At 41.7% G+C, this 24,565-nt stretch overlaps 2 protein-coding genes across 2 annotated transcripts; one reads left to right on the top strand and one right to left on the bottom strand.

Moving 5' to 3' along the window:
* Positions 1–1,203: 1,203 nt before the first annotated feature.
* Positions 1,204–4,091, top strand: LOC122643278 (subtilisin-like protease SBT4.3). Its single transcript, XM_043836916.1, has 9 exons — positions 1,204–1,297; positions 1,432–1,669; positions 1,862–2,285; positions 2,468–2,565; positions 2,667–2,740; positions 2,787–2,889; positions 3,030–3,141; positions 3,250–3,463; positions 3,568–4,091. Exons 2-9 carry the CDS (start codon positions 1,434–1,436, stop codon positions 4,089–4,091), a joined length of 1,785 nt encoding a protein of 594 aa, XP_043692851.1. The 5' UTR covers positions 1,204–1,297; positions 1,432–1,433.
* Positions 4,092–4,770: 679 nt separating this feature from the next.
* LOC122643279 lies at positions 4,771–5,553 on the bottom strand. The gene has a single exon (XM_043836917.1). It carries the CDS (start codon positions 5,551–5,553, stop codon positions 4,771–4,773), a length of 783 nt encoding a protein of 260 aa, XP_043692852.1.
* Between the last annotated feature and the right edge of the window lie 19,012 nt (positions 5,554–24,565).

Here is a 24,565-nt window from a genome sequence, read left to right on the forward strand (position 1 = left end):
GGTTGAGGCTTCACGCTAAGCCCGGCCTAGTGTTAGGTTATGCTTTACAATTTATTGATTATTGCAATTTTTGTTTAGTATCTAAATATCTATTGATTTACAAAAAAATAAATAAATAAATAAAGGCTAATTATCTACATTAAAAGGGATTAAATCAGTTATTTATCTAATTATTGCTAATGATATTTGAAAACAGAATTTTAATTTGATACAGTAGTGAAATCAGATATGGCCAGCTTGAGTTCCCAAAGAAAAAATTGTCATCGAGACATCAGTCAAAAAAGAACCATATAATATGTTTTGATTTTTTTTGTTTTAAATTGAGAAGGCCAAAATAAGGGATGAAATCAGATATAAATAGTAGTTAGTCGTCCGTAATTATGGTTAATTATAATTAGAAATAGAATTTTAATTAATTTGGTACATTATTAGTGAAACGAATGTTTTAGTTTTCCCATACATGAGCATGGCTAACGAAATAACAGGAGGTAATTAAGCTAATTGAAGCCAGATATATAAACTGAAGATATGACCTTATAATTTTACCATTTCAGGTCCCTCTCTCTCTCTCTCTCTCTCTCTCTATGCTATGTAATTATATATAGAGATGATGATAAAGGCTTAATTCATTCAATGTCATAGAGGGTGAATGAGAGAACATTTGGAGTAGTGTAACAACCTTCAATGGCTAACAATTCGTATAGCTTCTTCAGCTCTTATTCATGGCGGCTAATCACTCTCCTGATTGTAATCTTGGTCTCTCTCAATTGTGTTACTACTGTCATTCCTCATACAGACAAGAAGGCAAGCAATTATATATCTACATTCATGTTCTTTCCTGTCATTTTTTTTTCTTTTTGAAAGAATCCATGATTAGGTTTTTTTTTTGGGCATGTGGGGGTGGTGTTGGTTTGCAAGCCCTTTTGTACCATGGATGCATGGAAGCCCAGTGATATTCACATATGATTCTTAACATCTTTTATTGATGTTAAAGGCTATGGATGAGTACTGTGTTGGTGAATTACAGCAACACAGTAGTAATCTAATGTTGGGTGTATTATTATGTATATATCTTATGGTTTTGGCATATATAGGTGTATATTGTATATCTTATGGTTTCTGTCTTAATTTCCATCTTTGCTTAATAATTTAACTTTAATATGGATTTTCCCTGAAACCAAAGCTTCAAGCTTTTTCTGATGCAGCTCTGCTAGAGAATCCTTAGTTTGCAGCTATAGAAAAAGTTTTAATGGATTTGCAGCTAAGCTCACAGAACAAGAGCAAGGAAAGCTAAGAGGTACTAGTTGTTGAACATTAATTAACCTATTTGTATGTCCCCGTCTAGTTAATCATCTCTCTTTTGCAAGCAATTTTGGAATTATTAACCTGTTTGTAAGTACTATTTGTTGAACATTAACCTGTTGTTTGCAGGCATGAAAAATGTAGTCTCTGTATTTCCAGGCAGAACCCTTCAACTTCACACAACAAGATCATGGGATTTCTTGGGTTTCCCAAGCACAGTAAGAAGAATGCCCACCATTGAGAGTGATGTCATTATTGGCATGATTGATAGTGGAATCTGGCCTGAATCTGAGAGCTTCAGTGATAATGGGATCAGTCCTCCTCCGAGTAAATGGAAGGGTATTTGCCAAAACATCACCTGTTACAGGTAAGAATTTTGGGTCCCTTGCATGACTCACTTCTTTATACAATGCTTGTTCAATTTGGTTTAGATCTTTTGAGTTTATTATGATTCTATTGCAATGTACTTGGAATGTTCTTCTCTCCATGGACTACTTAGTTACTGTTTATTTCAACATTTTTTGAATGAAAAATACAGTAAGATTATTGAGGCATGATTTTACAAATCCGACAATAAATACGCGGAAGACGAAGAGAAGTCCCCCCGTGATATTGAAGGACATGGAACCCACACTGCTTCTACAGTAGCAGGTGTTGAAGTTAAACATACAAGCCTTTTTGGCATTGCTGAAGGGACTGTAAGAGGAGCTGTTCCCTCTGCAAGGATCGCTGTCTATAAAGTTTGTTGGAAGGATGGTTGCGCTGAACATGATATCCTGGCTGCATTTGATGATGCAATTAAAGATGGTGTTGATATCTTATCAGTTTCTCTTGGGGGTCCAGGTGCTATAGATTTCATGAGAGATGTTATTGCAATTGGAGCATTTCATGCAATGGAGAAAGGGATACTTACCTCTACATCTGCCGGAAATCTTGGACCAGAAATAGCCACTATCATTAATCTAGCCCCATGGATGTTAACTGTAGTAGCAAGCAACACAGATCATCGGATCAGATCATAAGCAATGTCAAGCAATCAGATTACTATGGTGGTGAGAGTGCTTCTTCATGTTATATTTTTTAATTGTTTTTTTTTTCATGTTCCATTTCCTTCATTGGGATAATAAGATGTGCTTATTACTCACCATTTACAATGGATAATCAGGGACACACTATCAACACTTTCCAAACTGAGAAAAAGGCATCCCCAATTATATATGCAGGTGATCATGCTGCACATAACTCTGGCACTGAAGATGCAAGGTTTAAATCCATCCCATATCAGTACTCATGATGTTCATTTCTACCTTTTCTTTCTCTTTGTTGTTGTTAATGAATATTATTTTCTTTCTTCATTAATTTAGGGCATGTAACCCTGGCTCCTTGGACAAAGACTTTGTGAAAGGGAAGATTGTCTTCTGCAATACATTCTCTGATGGTAGTGGACCCTTCCTTGCTGATGCTCAGGGAATGGTGATTGGTAGATGATACTATATTTAATGATACAACCTTTTCTTATCTTTTACCGGCAACGGCCATCAGCATTGCAGATGGCAAAAAATTAAAGCTCTATTTGAACAGTACCAGGTTAAATGAGCTAGCTAAGACATGCATGTTCTGTTAATTATAGGTTAAATGAGAGACATGCACCACCTATCTTCGTCAGTGCATGCCGACTAAAATTTTTAAGTTTTGTTAGTGAGGTCACTATTTCTACATCCGTGTAGAATCCCCATGGCAAAGATTTACAAAAGTCAAGCAATTCATGATCCTAAAGCTCTACATGTGGCTTTATTTTCTTCTAGAGGATCCAACACTCTTTCACCAAATATCCTCAAGGTTCTTCTTAAACTTTACATAATAAAATGAGCTAACAGTGGGATCATTGATCCTTATATATTTATATATGTAAAAAGGTCTAATCTTTTTTGTATTGCATGAAATCAGCCAGACTTAAGTGCTCCGGGTGTAGACATATTGGTAGCATGGTCTCCGAAAGCCATTGTTTCAGGTGATATTGGTGACAAGCGATCCGTAATGTATAACATTATATCTGGAACATCAATGTCTTGCCCTCATGCAACTGGTGCTGCTGCCTATGTCAAAACATTTCACCCCTCTTGGTCCCCTGCCACAATTAAATCTGCTCTCATGACAACAAGTGATTTTCCCACTAGGCATTAAGATCCATAATCAATAAAGTACTAAAGTCCCAAAACTAGTTTTAACTAACCCACACAATTCTTTTTTCTGTATGTCTTGTAGCTTCTCCCATAAATCCATCATATCATAGAGAGACTGAATTGGCTTATGGTGCTGGTCAAATTGATCCAATAAAGGCTGTCAATCCAGGTCTTGTGTATGATACCTTGAAACCTGACTATATACAAGGTTTGTGCAACTTGGGTTTCAATCCAGATTATATTAAGATCCTTGCTGGAGACAATGTTACTTGTGTCAAGCAAAATGGAACCGACGCTCTTTTAAACTACCCTTCAATGGGTGCTTCGGTTACTGTCGGATGGGACATCGATTGGTTTTTTCCGAGGACAGTAACGAATGTCGGCTTTCCAAATTCTACAGACAAGGTGACGGTTGGACCACAAAAACGACTAAATGTTACTGTTAATCCCAATGTTCTATCTTTTAAGTCGTTGAATGAGAAGAAACAATACACTGTACATGTTACCAGGGCTGGAATTACCAAATATACAACCATCTCTACATGGTTGTTGTGGTCTGATGGGATACATAATGTAAGAAGTCCCATTTCCTTCTGGGATACATAAGGAAATATTACAAGATTACTTAAAATTGAGTTTTTCTTTTCCAAATTACTCAACCAATCTTTTTTTTTTTCTAATTAAAGTGCTCCAAATAAAGTTTGATATTACAAACTTACCCAAAACAGTGCACCTCTCTACCCAATTACAATTTTTTTTTAAACATTTTGACCCTCTTTCCTTCCTCACTCTCCCATTCAGAGCTCATGCACAAGAACTGCCGTTCTTTACGTCAACCAAACTCAAAACCATCCTATTTGTGTTTTTGCAAATTCGGATTCCCCATTTTTTTGCTAGAAATCAGCAGAGGAAATTTATATTAACATCAAATCAACTGAATTACAGAGTTGTCAGATAACTAGTCCACCTACGGCTTAGCCATTAGTAGAAAAGCATCCAACCAATCAGCAAATTACAAGAATATGTATCTTGGTCTTTTTAAGGCTTCCCACGTAATTTCACTCATTATGAAACTCGGGGGACTTTCCCACACATTGCTAGACGAAGTAGAGGCTGCATGATTTGCAAGCCTATCCGCCACTGTGTTCACGTCCCTGAAACAGTGTGTAACTTTCCAAGTGATGCTATCAAGGTATCTCTTGTAGTGCCACCATCTTTGTTGAAATATCCATGGAATACGCTGCTCTGTTATGCAGCTCACTACAGCTAGAGAGTCACATTCCACCTATAGGTTTTCCACATGCAAGGACATCGCATGGTGGATTCCTACAAAGAAAGCTTCAAATTCAGCATAGAAATTTGTTCCCACACCTGCATAGCTCGCAAAACATCTCATGGGATTACCCTCATGATCACGAAGAACACCTCCCGCTCCTGTACGCCCTGGATTGCCAAGAGAACACCCACCTATATTTAGTTTTACCTCCTCCTGGACAGGGGAAGCCCAACTCAGTTCGATAATCCTTTGCTGCTGGTATGGCTGTGCCTTCAAATGCAAACTTCTTGATAGGGTCAACTCAGAAACCGACCTCACATATATAGGGATTAGCATATAGAACTCAGCCAAAGACGATAGCACCTGCCTAATTACCGACCCATGTGAAGCAGCCCTATTCTCAAACCTTCTTTTGTTTCGTTCCTTCCATAACTGATATGGAATCAGAATCGCTAAGGGCAGCCATGCCTTTTGCAACAATATAGTCCTTGCCTTCCTTTTCCACCAAGAGAATAGCTCCTCCATCAAAGGAAAACCCTCCCACCTTACCTCAAACCGCATAAGAAGCTCAGTCCATATCTTTACACTGAATTCGCACGCAAGAAACAGGTGATGTACTGACTCTTGCTCTTTCCTGCACAAGTCACATCGAGAAACCAATGGCACCTGCCACTTCCTTACAAGGTCATCTGATGGCAGGCAGTTCCACGCCAATCGCCAGCCAAAAGTAGAAACACGAGGCTGCAATCCCTTCAACCATACCACCCCTACCCAACTTTTCAAAGCCGCCATTTGCCTGAGACCTTCCCAAGCCGATTTCACAGTGAACAACCCCGATTCCATCAAGGACCAGATCCTCTTATCCTCCCTCATCACCGTTGGCAGTTTAATTGACTTTATTTGCTCACAAACAGCACCCAAAAGAGGAGAAGTTACCCTAGGCATGCACTAGCTTCCCTCTTGAATAAAATCCGCCACACATGCCCTCAAGTTCCTAGATATCTGTGCATTATCATCAAGCAGGTCCACAATTCTGTTATCCCCCACCCAACGATCATACCAGAAGCTGATGGAGGACCCATCCCCAATGACCCATCGTTCCGCTTCACCCACAAACGACCATACCTTTCTCAACCCAGGGAGTATGGAGGAAGATTTCAGCCTGCGCAGCGACCCATCATGCTTCATGAACCTCCCTCTCAGGAACCCTCCTAGACCTGAGTTGTCCGTCTTAATGAACCAACCTAGCTTAGCTAGGAGGGCTAGGTTGATGTCCCTAAGCCGGCGAATACCCAAACCTCCCTCCTTTCTAGGCTTACACACTGCATCCCACCTGACTGTGATTGCCCTTGCCAACTGCGCCTCCCCACTCCAAATAAAATTATGCATCCATCTCTCCATAATAGATAGCGATGATGCTGGCCACAGGTACACTGAGAAATTGTGAATCGGCATACTGCTAATAACTGATCTCACCAACTCCACCCTTCCTGCCATCGAAAGCAAACGCCCCTTCCACCCTGCCAGTCTCTCTTTAATTTTATCAATCAAGGGAAGTACCAACTCCCTCTTAACTCTCCCCTGGAAGATCTGAACACCCAGGTAACGGGTTGGAAAAGAGCATTCTGGAATCTACAGGACCTCCTTGATGCGCAGCTTCGTCCCTAGTGGCAATCGACCCAAAAAAAGTTTACTTTTTTCCAGGTTAAATGCTTGCCCAGAGTATTCATGATACATCCCCAAAAAACCCTTCAATTTCTTTACACCTCGCAAATCCACATTCATAAAAATGAACAGATCATCAGCAAAAAGAAGATGAGAGGGCATTTATACCTTCCTCGGACCCGGGATGCCCTTAAGAAAGCCTTTATGTCTGAGTCCCTACAGTACCCGACACAGCACTTCCTCCGCCAAGATGAACAACATAGTAGAGAGCGGATCTCCTTGACGAAGCCCCCGTTTCACTCCAAAAAAACCCACCGGTCCACCATTAATCAAGATAGACAACCTCGTAGAATCAAGAATCTGATGGATCCAGTGAATCCATTTCGCATGGAACCCAAATTTCTCCAGGACATAAAATAAGAATTGCCATTCCAGTGTGTCATAAGCCTTTTGTACATCCAGCTTAAGCCCCAAGCTTCCCCCAAAACTTTTTGCCTTCATCATATTTGTCAGCTCCGATGCAACCCCAATATTTGAGAAAATAATTTTCCCCTTCTGAAATGCTCCCTGTTCTTCTGAAATCAACTTTGGAAGTAGAGGCGCCAATTGAGAAGCAAGAATCTTAGGAATGAGCTTAAAGACGAAGTTGCCAAGACAAATAGGTAAAAATCGCCCCACTTTCCTAGCATTCTCCACCTTGGGAATGAGAGTCAAAAAATTGCAATGTACCCCTCTTGTGACTATTCATTCTTTAAAAAAATTCTGAATGGCTTTACAAACCTCATGGCCCACTATGCCCCAACAAACTCTGAAAAACGCACCTAGAAAGCCATTTGGGCCTGGCGCACTAGAGGGATCCAGGTCCATCAGTGCCTGCCTGATCTCATCCTCTTAAGGAACCGCCACCAAAATCTCATTATCAGCTGGAGAAATTAACGTCGGAATCACAGAAAGGAGTTGATCATGCTGAACCGATACCCCTTTCTTATGAAAGGCTTCAAAATGGCTTACCACCTGCTGCCCTATCAACATGCTATCAGTTACTACCACCCCTGCATCAGTATGAAGCTCACGAATGAGACTCTTGGCCCTATGAATCTTAGTTGATAAATGAAAGTACTTAGAACACCGGTCCCCATGCTTCAACCACTTCTCTCTCGACTTTTCAGCCCAAAGCTTTTCCTGCAGTCCCACTGCTGCTTCATAATCCCTTCTGGCATTAATCTCCTCCTCAAATGACACATCATCAGCCTCCTTTGTATCCATCTGATCCTGTATCTCTTCCAAGCAAGCTCGAGCTCTAGCCACCTCTAGGTTCACATGAGGGAACACCCTTCTAGCCCACTCACGAAGTGGGTTCTTCAGCCTTTTTATTTTCTGCACCACAATAAACATGGGCGTTCCCCTCACTGGCACCTCCCATGAAGCTCTCACCACCTCCTGAAAATCTGCATGCTCTGTCCAAAACCAATTCATCCGAAAGGGTGCATTTTGCGGCCGAGGCACATCATTGCAATCCACTAATAATGGGGCATGGTCCGAATATCCACTCACTAATACCTTCTGTGCACTGCCTGGGAATGATTCTAACCAATCCTCATTACAGAAGCCACGATCAAGAACCGCTCTCACATTGCCGCTCCCCATTGAACTTTGACACTATTTACCAAAATGATTTGATCTTCTTGTAGAAAATAGCAATCATAAGCCCCCCTCCTTTTTTTTTGTTGAAAAATAGACTTTTAGATCTTTCCATCCATATAGGGCTCGTGGTCTAATTCCTTCAGAATTGATATAGGTATCATCATGAAGTTGACCCAAAATTGTTGAATGCAATTGTTGTTGTTCAATGGCATGGGCTCTACTTGCATGGGATTTAAGATAGATTTGGGCCATCTTCGCTTGAAGTATTTTGAATCTTCTAAGGCCTTTGGGGTGGTCCAATTTGTTGTAGGCATGACCAACTATGTACTTGTTGGCTTTATGATGGGCTGCATCAGTCTCCAAATCCTTGGCTAATGAAATACCTCTCCCAAGGGCTCTAAATTTTGCCTCATAGTAAGATAAATAGGCCTACTAGTTCATAAATTGTTTACAAAATTAATTCCAGAAATTATACTGAAACAATCAATTTAAGAAAATAATTTTCATGAATTAACTCGGTTAAACCACTCAACATATACTCGGGTTAGGTCAAATGTTTAGCAGGGTCGTCAGATCACAGGTTCTGGTTGTCGGGGTTGGATTGGGTCGTTACCCACTACATTAACTGCCAACACAATAAAAAAAACACTATATAAAATATGGGAGAGGGTTTCCTACACTGCCCGAGTATAGTTTCAAGCGAATGACGGAACTCCCTTTGGAATCTGACAATAGGGGAGGGGCATTTATAACATACCACCCCCTCACATGAACAGTGATATGTTAGAGGGGGTGTGCAATTTCATTTTTGAGCTGGCATTGTGGATAACTTTTGCCCATAAAATATCATGATTTTTAGACATTAAAAAGGATTAAATCAGTTATTTATCTAATTATTGCTAATGATATTTGAAAACATAATTTTAATTTGGTACAGTAGTGAAATCAGATATGGCCAGCTTGAGTTCCCAGAGAAAAAATTGTCATAGAGACATCAGTCAAAAAAGCACCATATAATATCTTTTGATATTTTTTTGTTTTAAATTGAAAAGACCAAAATAAGGGATGAAATCAAATATAGATAGTAATTATTCGTCTCTAATTATAGCTAAGTATATTTAAAAACAAAATTTTAATTAATTTGGTACATTATTAGTGAAATCAGGCCATATTACTAGTGAAATCAGGATATGGTCACCTTGACTTCCATATACCTGCTTGACATATACCTAAACTCTAGCTAGCTAGCACTCTACCAGTACTTGTTAGATAGATGCAAAAAATTGAGAGATTAAATAAATACTTTGTTATTTTGGGAAAAGTGCTTTAGTCCCACATCGGAAAACTACAAGAGTTATAAATGGTATTTATTATATTACCTTCTTTATCTCTTGAATTAAACCGAAAAAGGAAGACATTCTACGGTGTATATGCGAGGACGGGACACCGAAGGAATAGTGACCCAAGACTTTTGATCGCCTGTAACACACCGGGGATGCACACGCGCACGCGTGGCATGGGCAGTGGGCTGTAGAGGCATTAGTGGGTATGCACGTACTTAGCATTTTGCACGCTTGCATTGCGATGCAAGCGATTTGATCTGGTATGTTGATTTTTTGAAATGATCAGATCCGTCGGATTAGAAGATCCTACGGTCACGTTTGATAGAATATGACTGTTGTGAATAGGTTCATCTGCTGGTTTAATCTGGACCGTTAGATCGGATGGCAATCGATCTAATGGTCTAAATACAAAATGAATAGATATGTCTATTCAGAAGAGGTGCTCCACTTCTATGAAATAGAAGTACTGTGTTCAAACAAAATATCTCTCTCTCTTGCAATTCAGTAACTCTAAAAAAGGAGTTCTGTGTTTTATTTTTATTACTTTGTTGATTCCTGAAGGTGAATTTGTCGTGTGGGGCAAATGTCTCCTTTAAGATAGCGAGATCGCGTTCAAAGCAATTTGAAGTTTCCTTCTTCAAACAGAGTTTTTTCTAACAATTTAAAGGAGATATTTTGTTACCATAGAAGGAGGATTAGACAATGCTGCTTTGAAGATGATGACGTCCTCAGACTTCGTCAAACTCGAACGTTTTGACGGCACCAACTACACCTGCTAGCAAGATAAGATGGTGTTCCTGTTGACTCGTCTGAAGATCTTTTATTTGCTAAGTTCTGCGTTGCAACCATTGCCAGAACCGACTAATAAGGACACTAATGCTGTGAAGAAAGAAAGAAGTAAGCGTGAAGAAGATTAGTTAATCTTCAGAAGATATATTCTAAATAGTCTCTCAGATCGTCTCTATGATTACTACAAGCCAATCAAGTCACCATATGAAATTTGGAAACAGATTGAAGAGAAATACAGAACTGAGAAGCTAGGTATGAATAAATTTCTGACTATGAAATATTTTGAATTCAGTATGAGTGATGGTATCAGTATTATGGATCAATTTCATGATCTTCAAGTTATAGTGGGAAAACTCCGTGATCTTGAAATCATAGTTTCTGATTTACTCTAAGTGGGGGCGATTATATCTAAACTTTCCCCCAGTTGGAATGATTACAGAAAGAAACTTCTTCATATGACAGAAGATTTGTCTGTTGGACAACTCGAAAAGCATCTACGAATTGAGGAAGAGAATAGAATTCGTGATGGCTTGGTCATTGGTTTTAAAGTGAACACTGTTGAACAAAGTGGAGTTAAAAAGTTTCATAAGAAACTAAAGATCAATAAGAAGGGAGTTTTCAAGAATAGCAGCAAAGACAAGAAAGACAGAGCATGTTTTCATTGTGGAAAAAAGGGTCATTACATTCGTGATTGCAAGTATCGGAAGAACAATAGTATTTCAAACAAAGTAAATGTTGCTGAATCTGCACCACAAGTCTAGTCGCAATGATGGAAATTAGTATGATTACTAAATTGCATATGACTAGTGTGGTGAAATCTCAAGATTGGTGGCTTGACTCAGGAGCAACGGTCATGTGTACAATGACAAGATACAGTTCAAGACCTTTGAGGATATTGCAGGACAAGATGTTCTAATGGGGAATCACAATTCTGCTAAGGTCCGTGGAAAAGGAAGTATTGAGCTGCAATTTACTTCTGGGAAGAAATTAAAGTTAATGAATGTGTTGTATGTTCCAGAAATTCGTAAGAATTTGGTCTCTACTAGTGTGCTTTGCAAGCATGGTTTTAAAATCATTCTTGAGTCTGATAACATGATATTGCCCAAGGGGGGTGTCTTTGTGGGAAAGAGTTATTCTATTGATGGGATGTTCAAGCTCAGTATTAATAAGATGGTTTCTAGTTCTACTTACTTGATTGATTGTTCTTCTGATTGATGGCATGCTCGTTTAGGACACTTGAATCTTAGATACATGAAAAATATGTCAAAACAAGGTTTAATTTCTTATAAGCATGAAAATAAAAATAAATGTGAAGTCTGTGTTCAGTCAAAAATGGTTAAGAAGCCTTTTCCAAATATTGAGAGAAATTCACAAATTTTAGAATTAATATATTCTAATATTTGTGAAATTAATGGCCTCTTAACTAGAAGAGGAAAAAGGTACTTTATAACCTTTATAGATGATTGTACAAGATTTTCACATGTATTTTTATTGAGAACTAAAGATGAAACCTTTGACATATTTAAAAGATATAAAACAGAAGTAGAAAACCAAAAGGATAAAAGGATTAAAATCCTTAGAAGTGATAGAGGTGAAGAATCTTTTTCCAATGGTTTTTCTGCATTTTATGAAGAACATGGGATAATACACCAAAGGTCTGCACCCTATACACCTCAGCAAAATGGCATAGCTGAAAGAAAAAATAGGACACTTGTTGATATGGTAAATGCTATGTTATCAGGTGCTAGTTTGTCGAATAACTTGTGGGGTGAGACATTAATAACTGCATGTCATATAAGTAATATGATTCCTTCTAAGAAAATACAATCAAGTCCATATGAGTTATGGAAAGGAAAGAAGCTTAACATTGGATATTTTAAAGTGTGGGGGTGCTTAGCCTTTTATAGAACACCAGATCCTAAAAGGACAAAATTAGGTCCTAGAGCACTTAAAAGTGTGTTCGTGGGATATGCTAAAAATTCAAAAGCATATAGACTTTTGGTTCTGGATTCTAACATAATTGTTGAATCAAGAGATGTGGAATTTATAGAGAATAAATTCATCAATGAATCAAAATCTGAAGAGGTATCTATTCAGACACCATCTTCTATTTTGGAGTCTAGTGGTCACACTAATGTGGAAACTCAACCATCTCTTAGTTTGAAAAGAGATTCGAGTGTGATTAATGAACCCAAAAGAAGTCAACGAGTTAGAAAAGAAAAGGACTTAGGTCCGGATTTTATTTCTTCACAAGCTCTTGTTTTTCTTATGGAAGGGAATAGGGAAGTTATTCTAAATGAAATACCAATAGTATTCAGTTTAGAAGATGATCCTAAAACATATAGTGAGGCTATGTGTTCAAGGGATTCAACTTTCTGGAGAGAGGCTATAAATGATGAGATGGATTCCATAATGTTTAATGGCGCATGGGTGCTAATTGATTTACCTCAAGTATCTAAACCCATAGGTTGTTGTGGATATTTTGAAGGAAATTGAATATAGATATATGGATCTATCCAAAAATTTAAGGCAAGGCTAGTTGCTAAAAGTTTTAAACAAAAGGAAGGCATTGACTATTTTGATACATATGCACCTGTTGCTAGAATAATGTCCATTAGAGTGTTATTTGCCTTAGCTTCATTATATGACTTATGTGTTCATCAGATGGATGTTAAAACAGCATTTTTAAATGGTGATTTAGATGAAGAAGTTTATATGGAACAACCCAAGGGTTTTGTTCTATCTGAAAATAATAAGAAAGTCTGTAAATTAGTTAAGTCATTGTATGGCTTAAAACAAGCGCCAAAATAATGACATAAAAAATTTGATCAAGTAATTTTGTTAAATCGTTTTAGGCATAACAGTGCAGACAAATGCATATATTCTAAGTTTACAGACACATATGGTGTAATAATATGCCTCTATGTCGATGATGTGTTTATTTTTTGAACTAACTTAGTTGGTATACTTAAAACTAAAAGGTATCTTACTTCAAAATTTGAAATGAAAGATTTAAATGAAGTGGACACTATTTTAGGAATTAAAATAAAGAAACATAGTGAAGGGTTTGCTTTATATCAGTCAACATTATATTCAGAAAATGATAGAGAAATTTAAGTTTCTTGACATAAAAGAAGCAAGCTCTCCTTATGATTCTAGTTCTAAAACAAGCGATCATTCAGGTAGGGCTGTGGTAAAGCTTGAGTATGCTAGTGCAATTGGAAGCCTAATATACGCAATGCATTGTACAAGACCTGATATAGCTTTTGTTATTTGCAAACTTTCGAGATACATTAGTAATCCTAGTGTGGATCACTGGAAAGTCATTGGTCGAGTTTTTGGATATCTTAAGAAGACTATGAACTTTGGTTTGTTTTATAGAAAATTTCCAGCAGTGTTAGAGGGATACTCGGATGCTAGTTGGATCACTAATAGAGGTGATAATAAATTCACATCTGGATGGATTTTTACACTAGCTGGTGGAGCCATATCTTGGGCTTCAAAGAAGCAAACTTGTATCTCACATTCAACCATGGAGTCTGAAATATGTTACTGAATATAAAGTTGTGGCCACAACCGATGCCAGCTATTTTTCTGTACTTTGATAATGAAGCCACTATGTCTAATGCTTATAGTAAGATCTACAACGGAAAGTCTAGACATATAAGCTTAAGACATGAAAATGTTAGACAATTGATACGAGATGGTATAGTTACCATTCTATATGTGAAGTCTAACAATAATTTAGCGGATTCTTTTATGAAAAGGCTACCTAGGGAGCTTGTAGAAGATACATCCAAAGGAATGGGTCTGAAACCCTTATAATCACCAGTAGTGGGAACCCAACCTTATGAATAAGGTTTAATAGGTAATAACAAACTATTGCTACGTGATTGTAAAAAACATTGAAATTAATAGTCCTAAAGGTGTCAATGTCGTTAACTGTTATGAGTTGAGGATAACTTCTATGAAGTTTTAATAAGGTTTTTGTAAAGTAAGAGTATCTACAATAATAGAGATACTAAAGAATAACCTACCTATATGAATACTGAAATGGTGACGTTTCTAAACAAGAATTTAGGGTTTATTCTTGTAAGTGTTCATGAATTCAGGATAGAGCACAGGGCCGTAAGAGTGCTACTATGTTAAAGATTTTGATATAGAATCAATCATAGTTGTGTGTGTAGTATTTTTGATTTTAATATTTGTAAGAATTGGTTTAATGCTAAGTCAACCACATTCTACATTACAACTCTGAAATACTTACACTAATTAAAAGTTTAATGCCAAGCCAACCTTTTCGTATACATAACTATGTAGTTAGAGATATTAAGATGTTTATTACAATCTAGTGGGGGATTGTTAGATAGATTGTAATAAAATGAGAGATTAAATAAATACTTTGTTATTGTGGAAAAAGTGCTTTAGTCCCACATCGGAAAACTACAAGAGTTATAAATGATATTTATTATATTACCTTCTTTATCCCTTGAATTAAATAGGAAAAGGGAGACATTCTACGGTGTATATGCAAGGATGGGACACTGAAGGAATAGTGACCCAAGACTTTTGATCGTCTGTAACACGCCGGGGATGCACACACGCACGCGTGATGTGGGCAGTGGGCTGTAGAGGCGTTAGTGGCGTACGCACGCACTTAGCACTTTGCACGCTTGCATCGCGATGCAAGCGATCTGATCTGGTACGTTGATTTTTTGAAATGATCAGATCCGTCGGATTAGAAGATCCTACGGTCACGCTTGATAGGATATGACTGTTGTGAACAGGTTCATCTATAGTTTAATCTGGACCGTTAGATCGGATGGCAATCGATCTAATGGTCTAAATACAAAATGAATAGATATGTCTATTCAGAAGAGGTGCTCCACTTCTATAAAATAGAAGTACTGTGTTCAAACGAAATATTTCTCTCTCTTACAATTCAGTATCTCTAAAAAAGGAGTTCTGTGTTTTATTTTTATTGCTTTGTTGATTCCTGAAGGTGAATTTGTCGTGTGGGGAAAGTTTCCTTCTTCAAACAGAGTTTTTTCTAACAACTCTCCTGATTGTCACCAATTCTAATCTCCAAACGAATGTTTTAGCTTTCCAATATTGGCTATGCTTGCCCCTAGTGATCCAACAAGATTCCAGGAGGTAATTAAGCTAATTGAAACCAGATAAATAAACTGAAGATATGACCTTATAATTTTACCATTTCAGCTCTCTCTCTGTATAGATAGAGATTGATACTGCCTCTCTCTCTCTCTCTCTTCTTATTGGTGAAGCCTTCGAGGGCAGCTTATCTAGTTAACACCAGACTAGTTCAAGGATACAACATAGAGTTTCAAAGCAAAGGCTCAGCTCCTCTCTCTCTCTCTCACACACACACACACACACACACACAAAACTAATGGTACAAAGTGCAAATCTATAAGACTCTGGCTATGAGAGAAAAAAAATAATACTGTGGACAATATTTACAAGAGCTACTCTCTCAAACCAAATGAAATTATAGTTTGGAACAGTAGTTAACAAAATAGCAAAAAAAACAAATGAAACTTATGTTTTATTTAGAAAGGAAAGGGGTAACCAAGGCCAGTTTAGTCTTATCATTCTGAATAGTATTTTTGTTACGTCAGAAATCCTCTCAGAGCGGATCCTTCCTGCAAGACAAGGATTAGCAGAGAGTACCGAGCTAGGCCGGCGATCTCACTCCGATGCTTAAGTTAGATCCCTGAGCAATAGTCTGAAAAATTAGTATTCAGATGGCTTAGACGGGTGTTACCTCCCTTATTTAAGGTGGTGGAGAGTCCAAGTTGTGCCGGAATAGGAAAGCTGAAATCCTAAAGTGGAGTGAGACTGTTGGAGAGTGTAATCCGGAGATAATGTTTATCCATCGATTCCCACGCGCCTAATTAGGCGTGACGTGGGCAGAAGTCTAGGACCATGTCGATCCCTGATAGACTTGGAGTGTCCTACGTAAGCTTCGTAGGATATCTCCCTTGCTGGGCATGTGCAATGACACCTTTGTCCCTCGATCGTCCTCTTGAGCTGGACCTGGATTGCACGATTGCAGTAGCTCATTCTGACCGAGCCAATATTCTTATCCTAACATGAGTCCCCCACTCCCCAGGACGTGTGCGTCTGGGGGAGGGTTAAGCTATGATTGCTCATCGGCACGTGTGATATGACAAGTTGGCGGCTGAGTGTGGTTTACTGATTCAGCTGTCATAGGCCACATGGCAGAAAGAAAAAAAAACCATAAAGGTATCTCGATTCGAGGCGACCTTCGACGTTCCTCCAATGTACAGACGCGTGTCTGTAGGCATTATGAGCTCTAGGCTAAGCCTATAGCTGATTGATCCTGGTCATGCCAAGTCTTCCAATGCGGTTTTGTCAGGTGGCACGAACATTAATTTCTCTGGGAGACGCAAAATGCCAACTACCCCCGGCCATTCGATGGGTCGCGTCCCCTGGCCATTGGATTTGGAAACGTCCCCTCCTCTTTGTGTGCATAAATTAAAATTTCACTTCTTCGACAATCTTTTACTTGTTCTTTCCCTTTCTGAGCTTTGCGGCTCCCATGATTTTATCTTTTGCAATAGCATCTTACTCCGGTGCCGTCGTATTTGCGAGCCTTCGGACCAAGTTCTCCTTCTGTGGTCGGGCGTCGATCGTGCAGGGTTATTCCATTCTCGGCCCCTTCTGACTTTTACCAGTAAGTCTCTTCGATCATGCCTTCTTCTTCTTCCCAGGCGGAGTCCCATGGGGACTTCAGTAATGCCACCCAAACGGGTGGGGGTTCCGACCCTGAGGCGAGCTCTGAGGAGACCCAAGAGGAATGGTCAATACTTTTTGGGTCAAAGAGATTCTCTGCCCGGGTCCGTTAATTGACCCAAGACCCTGCCGTTCAGCCTAGCGGTGAGAGAGCAACATCTGAAACTTCTGCTGAGTGCATTACTGATGGTGGCAGTGCCTCTGGAGTTGAGGAGGAGGAGGGTATCTCGGCGAGGTCCATTGGTTTGGCAGCCTTTGAAAGTACCATGACCGAGGGCTCTTTGTCCGCCCTCTGCCTCCGATACGGGTTTCCTACCTCGGTAGAGACTTGGGTCCCTACCAGGACTGAGAGGGCGAACACCTCACGGCCAAATATTGTGTGTCTATATGAGGTTGCCTTTCAGTACGGTCTACGCTTCCCTATTCACCAGTTCGTTAGGGAAGTACTGGATCGTTTCGGGATTTCCCCCTGTCGACTGGTTGCCAACTCCTGGAAGCATCTTCTAGGCTTCTACTTGTTCTTTGTCCAAATCAACCGTAGGGCCTCGTGGTCGCTATTCCTGTACTTTTACCACCTGAAGCCCTCCGGTGATGCGTGGTTTTATGTGGCTCGACGTAGTCCCCCGGGGTCGTATGGACCCAAGTCCTTGGTCTCCCGTATCCCCGACTCGGAAAATAAATGGAAAGATCATTTTTTCTTAGCACGTATTGAGAATAACCCCTTTAGAACGGACTGGAGACCCGCTCGATTGCGGATTGGGAATCAAGTCCGTATGCTGAGCTCTTATGATCAGCGATCTCTCGAGATGGTGGCGACATGCATGGTTTTTTATGTGTATGGTTTAGCAAACAAGGGTCTACTGATTGAGCACGAACTGAGCTCAGCGCGGGGTGAGTCCCTTTCGCCTTGGATTTGTCTTTTTATGATCACGATCCGTATCTGACCTTACATCTGTCTTTTCCAGTGGACGACGAATCAAACACCCACGATCTTTGCGAACAGGCTGCGTCAGCCAGGAAAAAGGTGCTGGAGAGACAGTCTTGGCGTCCTACCCGTTCTTCGCTCCCAGGTATCTCCATAGGGGATTCCTCTTTGGCCAGCGGCGGCCCCAAGAGGCAGGAAGATTCCTCTAAGGGTAAAGAGATAGTGCCTAGCAAGGTCCTTCCACCCAAGATCCCTGAGAAGAGGCCACATGATGAAGCGATGAGTATTGATCCTGCTCTGAAAAGAGTTGCTCAGGGTGTTGTGTCTTCAGGGGAGGCCATCTTAGCTTCGAAGGCTCCCAAGTTAGTCCCCCAGGACGTTCCTAAGGGGAAATCCAGCAAGGGCTCAACCGGCGTTCTTCCTCCTCCTAGGGGGAAGAAGCTCCTTTAGTTTCAATGGGAGGTTTACGAGGGCGAGTCCTCCCTTCACTCTCCTCACGTGGCTGGCGAGCTGATGGACCACTGTCCTTCCGGGAAGGTTGAGGATTTTTTATCTCGACCGAACAAGGAGCTTTTGAACTCGTTCGCAATGGATTTTGCCAAGGTATATCTCAAATCAGGCTGTCCTTCTTGTAGTTCATTTTGAAGTCTTCACTGAAGTGTTCTTTGCTTCTCAGGTTACTTGGGGGGAGAGCGAGCTACGTCGGCTGGTAGCGACCTTGTCTACCTCTTACGAGGAGGAGAAGAAAATGAGGGAGCTCGCGGAGGAGCAAGTAGAGTCTACCGCGGCCACAATTTCTAAGATGACGGAGGCAACTCAGGGTCACGAGGATGCTAACAAGTGCTTTACCGAGCATATTACGATGTTGGAGACAAACCTGGAAAGAGCCAAGAATGACGCTGCCATAGCGGCGAGGAAGACTAATTCCATCGTAGCGGACTTCGTTGTCTTTCAGAAGAAGCAGCTTCAAGTTATCGACGAGGCTATCAAGGTGGCACTAGAGGCTTTCAAGTCCTCAGATGAACTGAGGGAGCGTATGAAGGAGGTGAGCCGTAAGGGCTACATGACTGGGGTTGATGACACTGTGAAATATGTCCTTGAGGCTACCCCGGGATATGACTTCTCTGCCTTCGATTACTATGTTTTACCTGTTCCTGCGACCCCTGACGTGCCCGAGGGCGCAGAAGATCCGGTGGATAAGGAGGATCTCCCTGCCTCGGCATCTCCTCCCAGCGCTATCGTGGCTCCTTCGGAAGAGCAAGTCCTGCCCCCTTCTCCCCGGATAGATGCGACCTTGGCCTCTGCAGACCTCTCATTGGACCCTTCTTCGGCTGATCCTTCTCCCACTGAGGCAGCTACTATCTCTGATCCCCCCGTTAGCAGTTGAAGGCTTTGATGCTTTTTTTTTTTTTTTTTTTTGAAGATGTAGAGACTTGGTTTTGCCTTTAGTGAAATTCCCTTCTCAAGCACTGGAATGTGTTCCTTCCTTTGATCGAGAATTCTTTTGCTCGAGCTAGTTGACCCTTGGGTCACGCCGTTCTTTCTTCCTTTTGAAATTATGATGTTTCTCCTTTTTCGACACGCGTACGTCATTATGACATTGGGCCTTTCCCCAAATATCTTCTGTGAATCCTCCCAGTAGGCCTTTATTGCCTTTTCTTTTCGATTGACCTTTGATTTCTTTTGCTACTTATAGGAACTGACCTTTGAACTGCTTTCTCGATAACGATGCTCTCTAAATTATTTCTTGGGCCAATGTGGGATGACCACGTGCCACTGGATATATGGGAACTGAATCGTCATTCCTGTATTCACGCCGCTTCTAGCATTTAGGAGAGGCGTGCGCCTTAGCAAGATCTGGCCACGTGGTCTACGATGTATCTTGCCATTTATGTTACCCCGAGTTTTGAACCATCATCCTTCTGTGCCCGTATCCTTTCCTATGTCTCCTGAAAATGTGAGCCCGTGGGATTAGTCCACGTGGCTTGATGCTTTATACGTCCCCTGGGCAGTCTAGGTTACCGAACCATCGCTTTTCTTCTTTAAATAGGAATTGCCTGCTTCAATTCTTTCATCATTCACAGGGTCATGGCTCCCTCTGCTAGTTCATCATTCTTAAGGAGTTATGCTCCTACTGCTGCGCGTGGTTCCGCTATTTCTTTAGACGCAGGGGATGCAAATTTTGGAGACTTGATCGGGTTCTATTTTCGGCTTCAATCTTCCATCGACATTGAACCTCACGGCTTCAATCCTCGATCGACATGTCCTGTCCTTAGGGCGATTGGCCATGGAGCGTCCCCTTTGTGTTTCTTTCCATACCAATCTCTTCTGGGTGGCAAGGTTACTGCAAAGGCATGGAAAATCTAGAGGAGATCGGCGCTGTTGCTTTCCACTATTAACTTGCATGGAAGGTTGGGATGTGGAGATATCGAAGCTGCTGAAGGGCCCTAAGCCTCCTCATGTTACTTCTCCCCAACTCTTCTTCCTGGCCGAGGAGGAGGAGGGGATGACTGAGCTTCTTGGGGCCCAGAGCATTTGTATGGTGAATCCCATTTAGTCTGGCGGTCTTCTCCAGTTTTTGGGTCACTCAAGGGCAGTGACTTTTGATGGGCTCTGTATCAGCCCGTCCGACGTTGCGGTTATTAATGCTATTCATGTCTCACCCTTGATGACCCCCGGTGTCGACTCTTCAACCTTGGGCTTGTAGGGCCGTGGAACTTTTAGTTTTCCACATTTTCTCCTTACAGGTTACTGTATTCGCACCGAGAATGATCCCTGTGACTTTCTTGTATATCGCGATCTTTGCTTGTACTTGTATTTATGAAGAGGATAATAAAAGATTCTTTTATTTTTTTTACTTGTGCTTGTCTTCAATTTTCTTTTTCGGATGTTTAAGCTTTATTCTTGAGGAGACCATGTCTTTCTTCTAATTCTGCGATTCGGGCCTTCGTGCCGACTGCGGGAGTCAGACTTGGGTGTTTACCCCAGTGAGCTAGGCTTTCGTGCTGATTACGGAGTCAGACTTTCATGCTAGCCCTAGCGAGCTAGTCTTTCGTGCTGACTACGAGAGTCAGACTTTCGTGCTAGCCCTTACGAGCTAGGCTTTCGTGTTGATTACGAGAGTCAGACTTTCGTGCTAGCCCTTGCGAGCTAGGCTTTCGTGCTAACTACGGGAGTCAAACTTTCTTGCTAGCCCTTGCGAGCTAGGCTTTCGTGCTAACTACGAGAGTCAGACTTTCATGCTAGCCCTTGCGAGCTAGGCTTTGGGGCTGATTACGGGAGTCAGAGTTTCTTGGATGCTTGCATAATATTTGAACCGCGAAGTGATATTGCTTTGATCAAGGATAACTTTACATCAATCACTTACTGATAAAAAAATTTCAGATTCTCTGAATTCCATGGTCGAGGTATCTTGTTGCCCCCTGGGGTCTTCAAGCGATAGGTCCCTGGCTTGATCTGCTTGGAGATCACATATGGTCCTTCCCAATTTGCGTCCAGCTTGCCTTGGTGATGTGGCTGGGAGGCGCTAACTTTTTGTAACACTAAGTCTCCTACCCTGAATGTCCTTTCCTTGACTTTGGAGTTATAATAACTGGTCGTTCTTTGTTTGTATGCAACGTTTCTCATTATCGCGTCCTCCCTGACTTCGTCTAAAAAAATCCAGATTTGCCCTCAGCCCGTCTTGGTATGTTCTTTCATTGAAGTTTAAATTTTGGAGTGATCCTGCCACGACCTCTACTAGAGCCAGTGCTTCGCTTCCATAGGTAACCCTGAACGGGCTCTCCCCCGTGGGCGTTCGAACTGTAGTTCTATACGACCATAGTACACTTGGTAGTTCATCGACCCACCTTCCTTTTGCTTCAGTTAGCCTTCTCTTTATTCCTGCGAGCAAGGTACGGTTTGTGATTTCTGCTTGACCATTTGCTTGTGGATATGCTACAGAGGTCATTCGATGTTCAATGCCGTATTGGGCGCAGAATGCATCGAACTACTGGTTGTCAAATTGTTTCCTGTTATCTGTCACCAAGATCTTTGGCAGGCCGAATCTGTAGATAATCTTGTCCCTGAAAAATTTCTCCATTTTTTATCGTGTGATTTTGGCTAAAGGTTCAGTTTCTACCCACTTGGTGAAGTAGTCCACCGCGACCATGAGATATTTTCTATTCCTTGAGGCTGGGGTGAAGTTACCCAGTATGTCCATCCCCCACAAAGCAAAGGGGATTAGACTAAGTATAGAGCCAGCTCCGCAGCGGGCTACCACGGTATATCTGCGAACTTTTGACATAGCTCACACTTCCTCACGTATTGGATAGCGTCCTTCTATATGTTGGGCCATTAGAGTCCAGCTCTCAGAATCTTGTAGGCCAGGTAGCGTCCCCCCATGTGACTACCGCAAATGCCTTGATGGACCTCTGACAAGGTAATCATGGTGTGTGTGGGAGTTAGACATTTTAACAGCGGGCCTATGATCGACCTTTGGTAAAGCTCTCCTTCTATTAAGGTATATCGAGCGGCGTGACCTCGGACCTTTCATGCCTCCGTTTTATCTTGGGGTAGGATGTCGTCTTTTAGATACGCGACGATCGGATCCATCCAGCTGGGCTCGACTTCAACCAACACGACCTCTCAAACTAGATGAGCGGGTCCATAAAGTTGTTCAATATATACTGAGCTGTCGAGCTGTGCTAGTTCTTCTTTGGACAAACGTGAAAGTGTGTCTGCCTTCTCATTCTCGCAACGTGGAATCCTGATTATCTCGAAGCTCTCGAATGAGCTCAGCAACTATTTCGATTCTTTTAAATATGTTGCCATGCGATCATCTTTGGCCTCATAATCTCCATTGACTTGGTTTACGACCAACTGTGAGTCAGCCCGTATGGCTAGATTCTTCACCTGCACAGCCTTTGCGGTTCGCAGCCCCCCAATCAGTGCTTTGTATTCAGCCTCATTATTGGAGGCGGGAAAGTGCAGGCGCAGAACGAACTGTATTGTGAACCCTTCCGGGCTTGTTAGGACGAAGCTTGCTCCTCTGACCTCCGCGTTACTCGATCCGTCCACGAACATTGTCCAGGATGTCCATGGGTTGATTTTTTCTTCTGGCACGATCTCTTCTTCTTGCTCATTCTCACTCGGGGTGCATTCAGCTATGAAATTTGCTAGAGCTTGGCCTTTTATGGCCGTTCTAGGCCTATACTCGATCTGGTACTCGCTTAGCTCAATCGCCCAAGCTGTCAATCTTCCGGATATGTCTGGCTTATGAAGTACCTTCTTTAGAGGTTGGTCTGTCATGACCACAATCGGGTAAGCTTGGAAGTACGGCCTAAGCTTCTGGGCTACTTTCACCAGTGCAAACGCGAGCTTCTCAATCTGGGGTTATTGAGTTTCTACGTCCAACAGGACGTGACTGACGTAGTATACTGGCCTTTGGACTCCGTCTTCTTCTCTTATCAAGGTGGCGCTCACGACCACTGGTGACGTTGCCAAGTATAGGAGCAACTCCCTTTCTGGCGCTGGTCTCGTCAATAGTGGAGGATTAGCGAGGTATGCTTTGAGGTCTTCAAAGGCCTTTTGGCATTCTTCCGTCCACTGAAAATTCTTCACTTCTCTCAAGTTCTTCAAAGTTTTGAAGAATGGAAAGCACTTTTCTCCCGAACAAGACACGAAGCGTGCGAGTGTTGCTATTCTCCCGTTCAGTCTCTGTACCTCGCGAACATTCTTGGGCGAGCTCATCTCCTGTATGGCTTTGATTTTTGCCGGGTTGGCCTCAATTCCTCTCTGGGATACCATATAGCCCAAGAACTTCCCTGAGCTAACCCCGAAGGCACACTTGGCAGGGTTCAACCTCATTTAGTGGGCCCGTAATACTTGAAATGCCTCGTCTAGGTCGGCCAGGTGATCCTGGGCCTTAACGGTTTTTACCAGCATGTCGTCTACGTACACCTCCATATTCCTACCTATCTGAGCCTTGAAATTCTTGTTTACCATTCTCTGGTAACTTGCACCCGCGGTCTTCAGACCAAAGGGCATCACTAGGTAGCAGAAGTTCTCCAGGTCTGACCGGAATGTTGTATACAACTCATCCCCCTCTTTCATGAGGATCTGGTTGTATCCAGAGTATGCATCCATGAAACTTAGCCTCTCGTGCCCGGTCATTGCGTCTATCAGCAGATCGATTCGGGGCAATGGATATTCATCTTTGGGACAAGCTTTATTAAGGTCAGTGTAGTCAACGCACATTCTCCATTTCCCGTTCGGCTTGGGTACCATTACCACGTTTGCGAGCCAGGTAGGAAATTGTTCTTCTTTGATAAAGCCAGGCGCCTTTAGCTTCTCTATTTCTTCTTTCATCGTGGCCAGCTTCTCTGGGGCAAACGTCCTTCTTTTTTTTCCACGTGCAGGGCGTGTTCCGCGACATGTCGGGGTATGCCTAGCATATCTGTCGGTGACCAGGCGAACACGTCCTTGTTCCTCTACAGGAATAGGGTGAGCTCCCTGGCTTCTTCCTGGCTTAGCGAGGACCCGATCTTAACTGTCCTGGTTGGGTTCTGCTCATCTAATTGGACTTCCACGAGCTCCTCAACTGGTTCACCCCTCTGATAGCGTTTGTCTCCTTTGCGGTTGTCAACGACCTCTACTTGATAGGCTGTTCCTCTACAGTTGC

This window comes from Telopea speciosissima, chromosome 10 (assembly GCF_018873765.1).
Source record: "Telopea speciosissima isolate NSW1024214 ecotype Mountain lineage chromosome 10, Tspe_v1, whole genome shotgun sequence".
In the NCBI taxonomy this organism is placed as follows: Eukaryota; Viridiplantae; Streptophyta; class Magnoliopsida; order Proteales; family Proteaceae; genus Telopea; species Telopea speciosissima.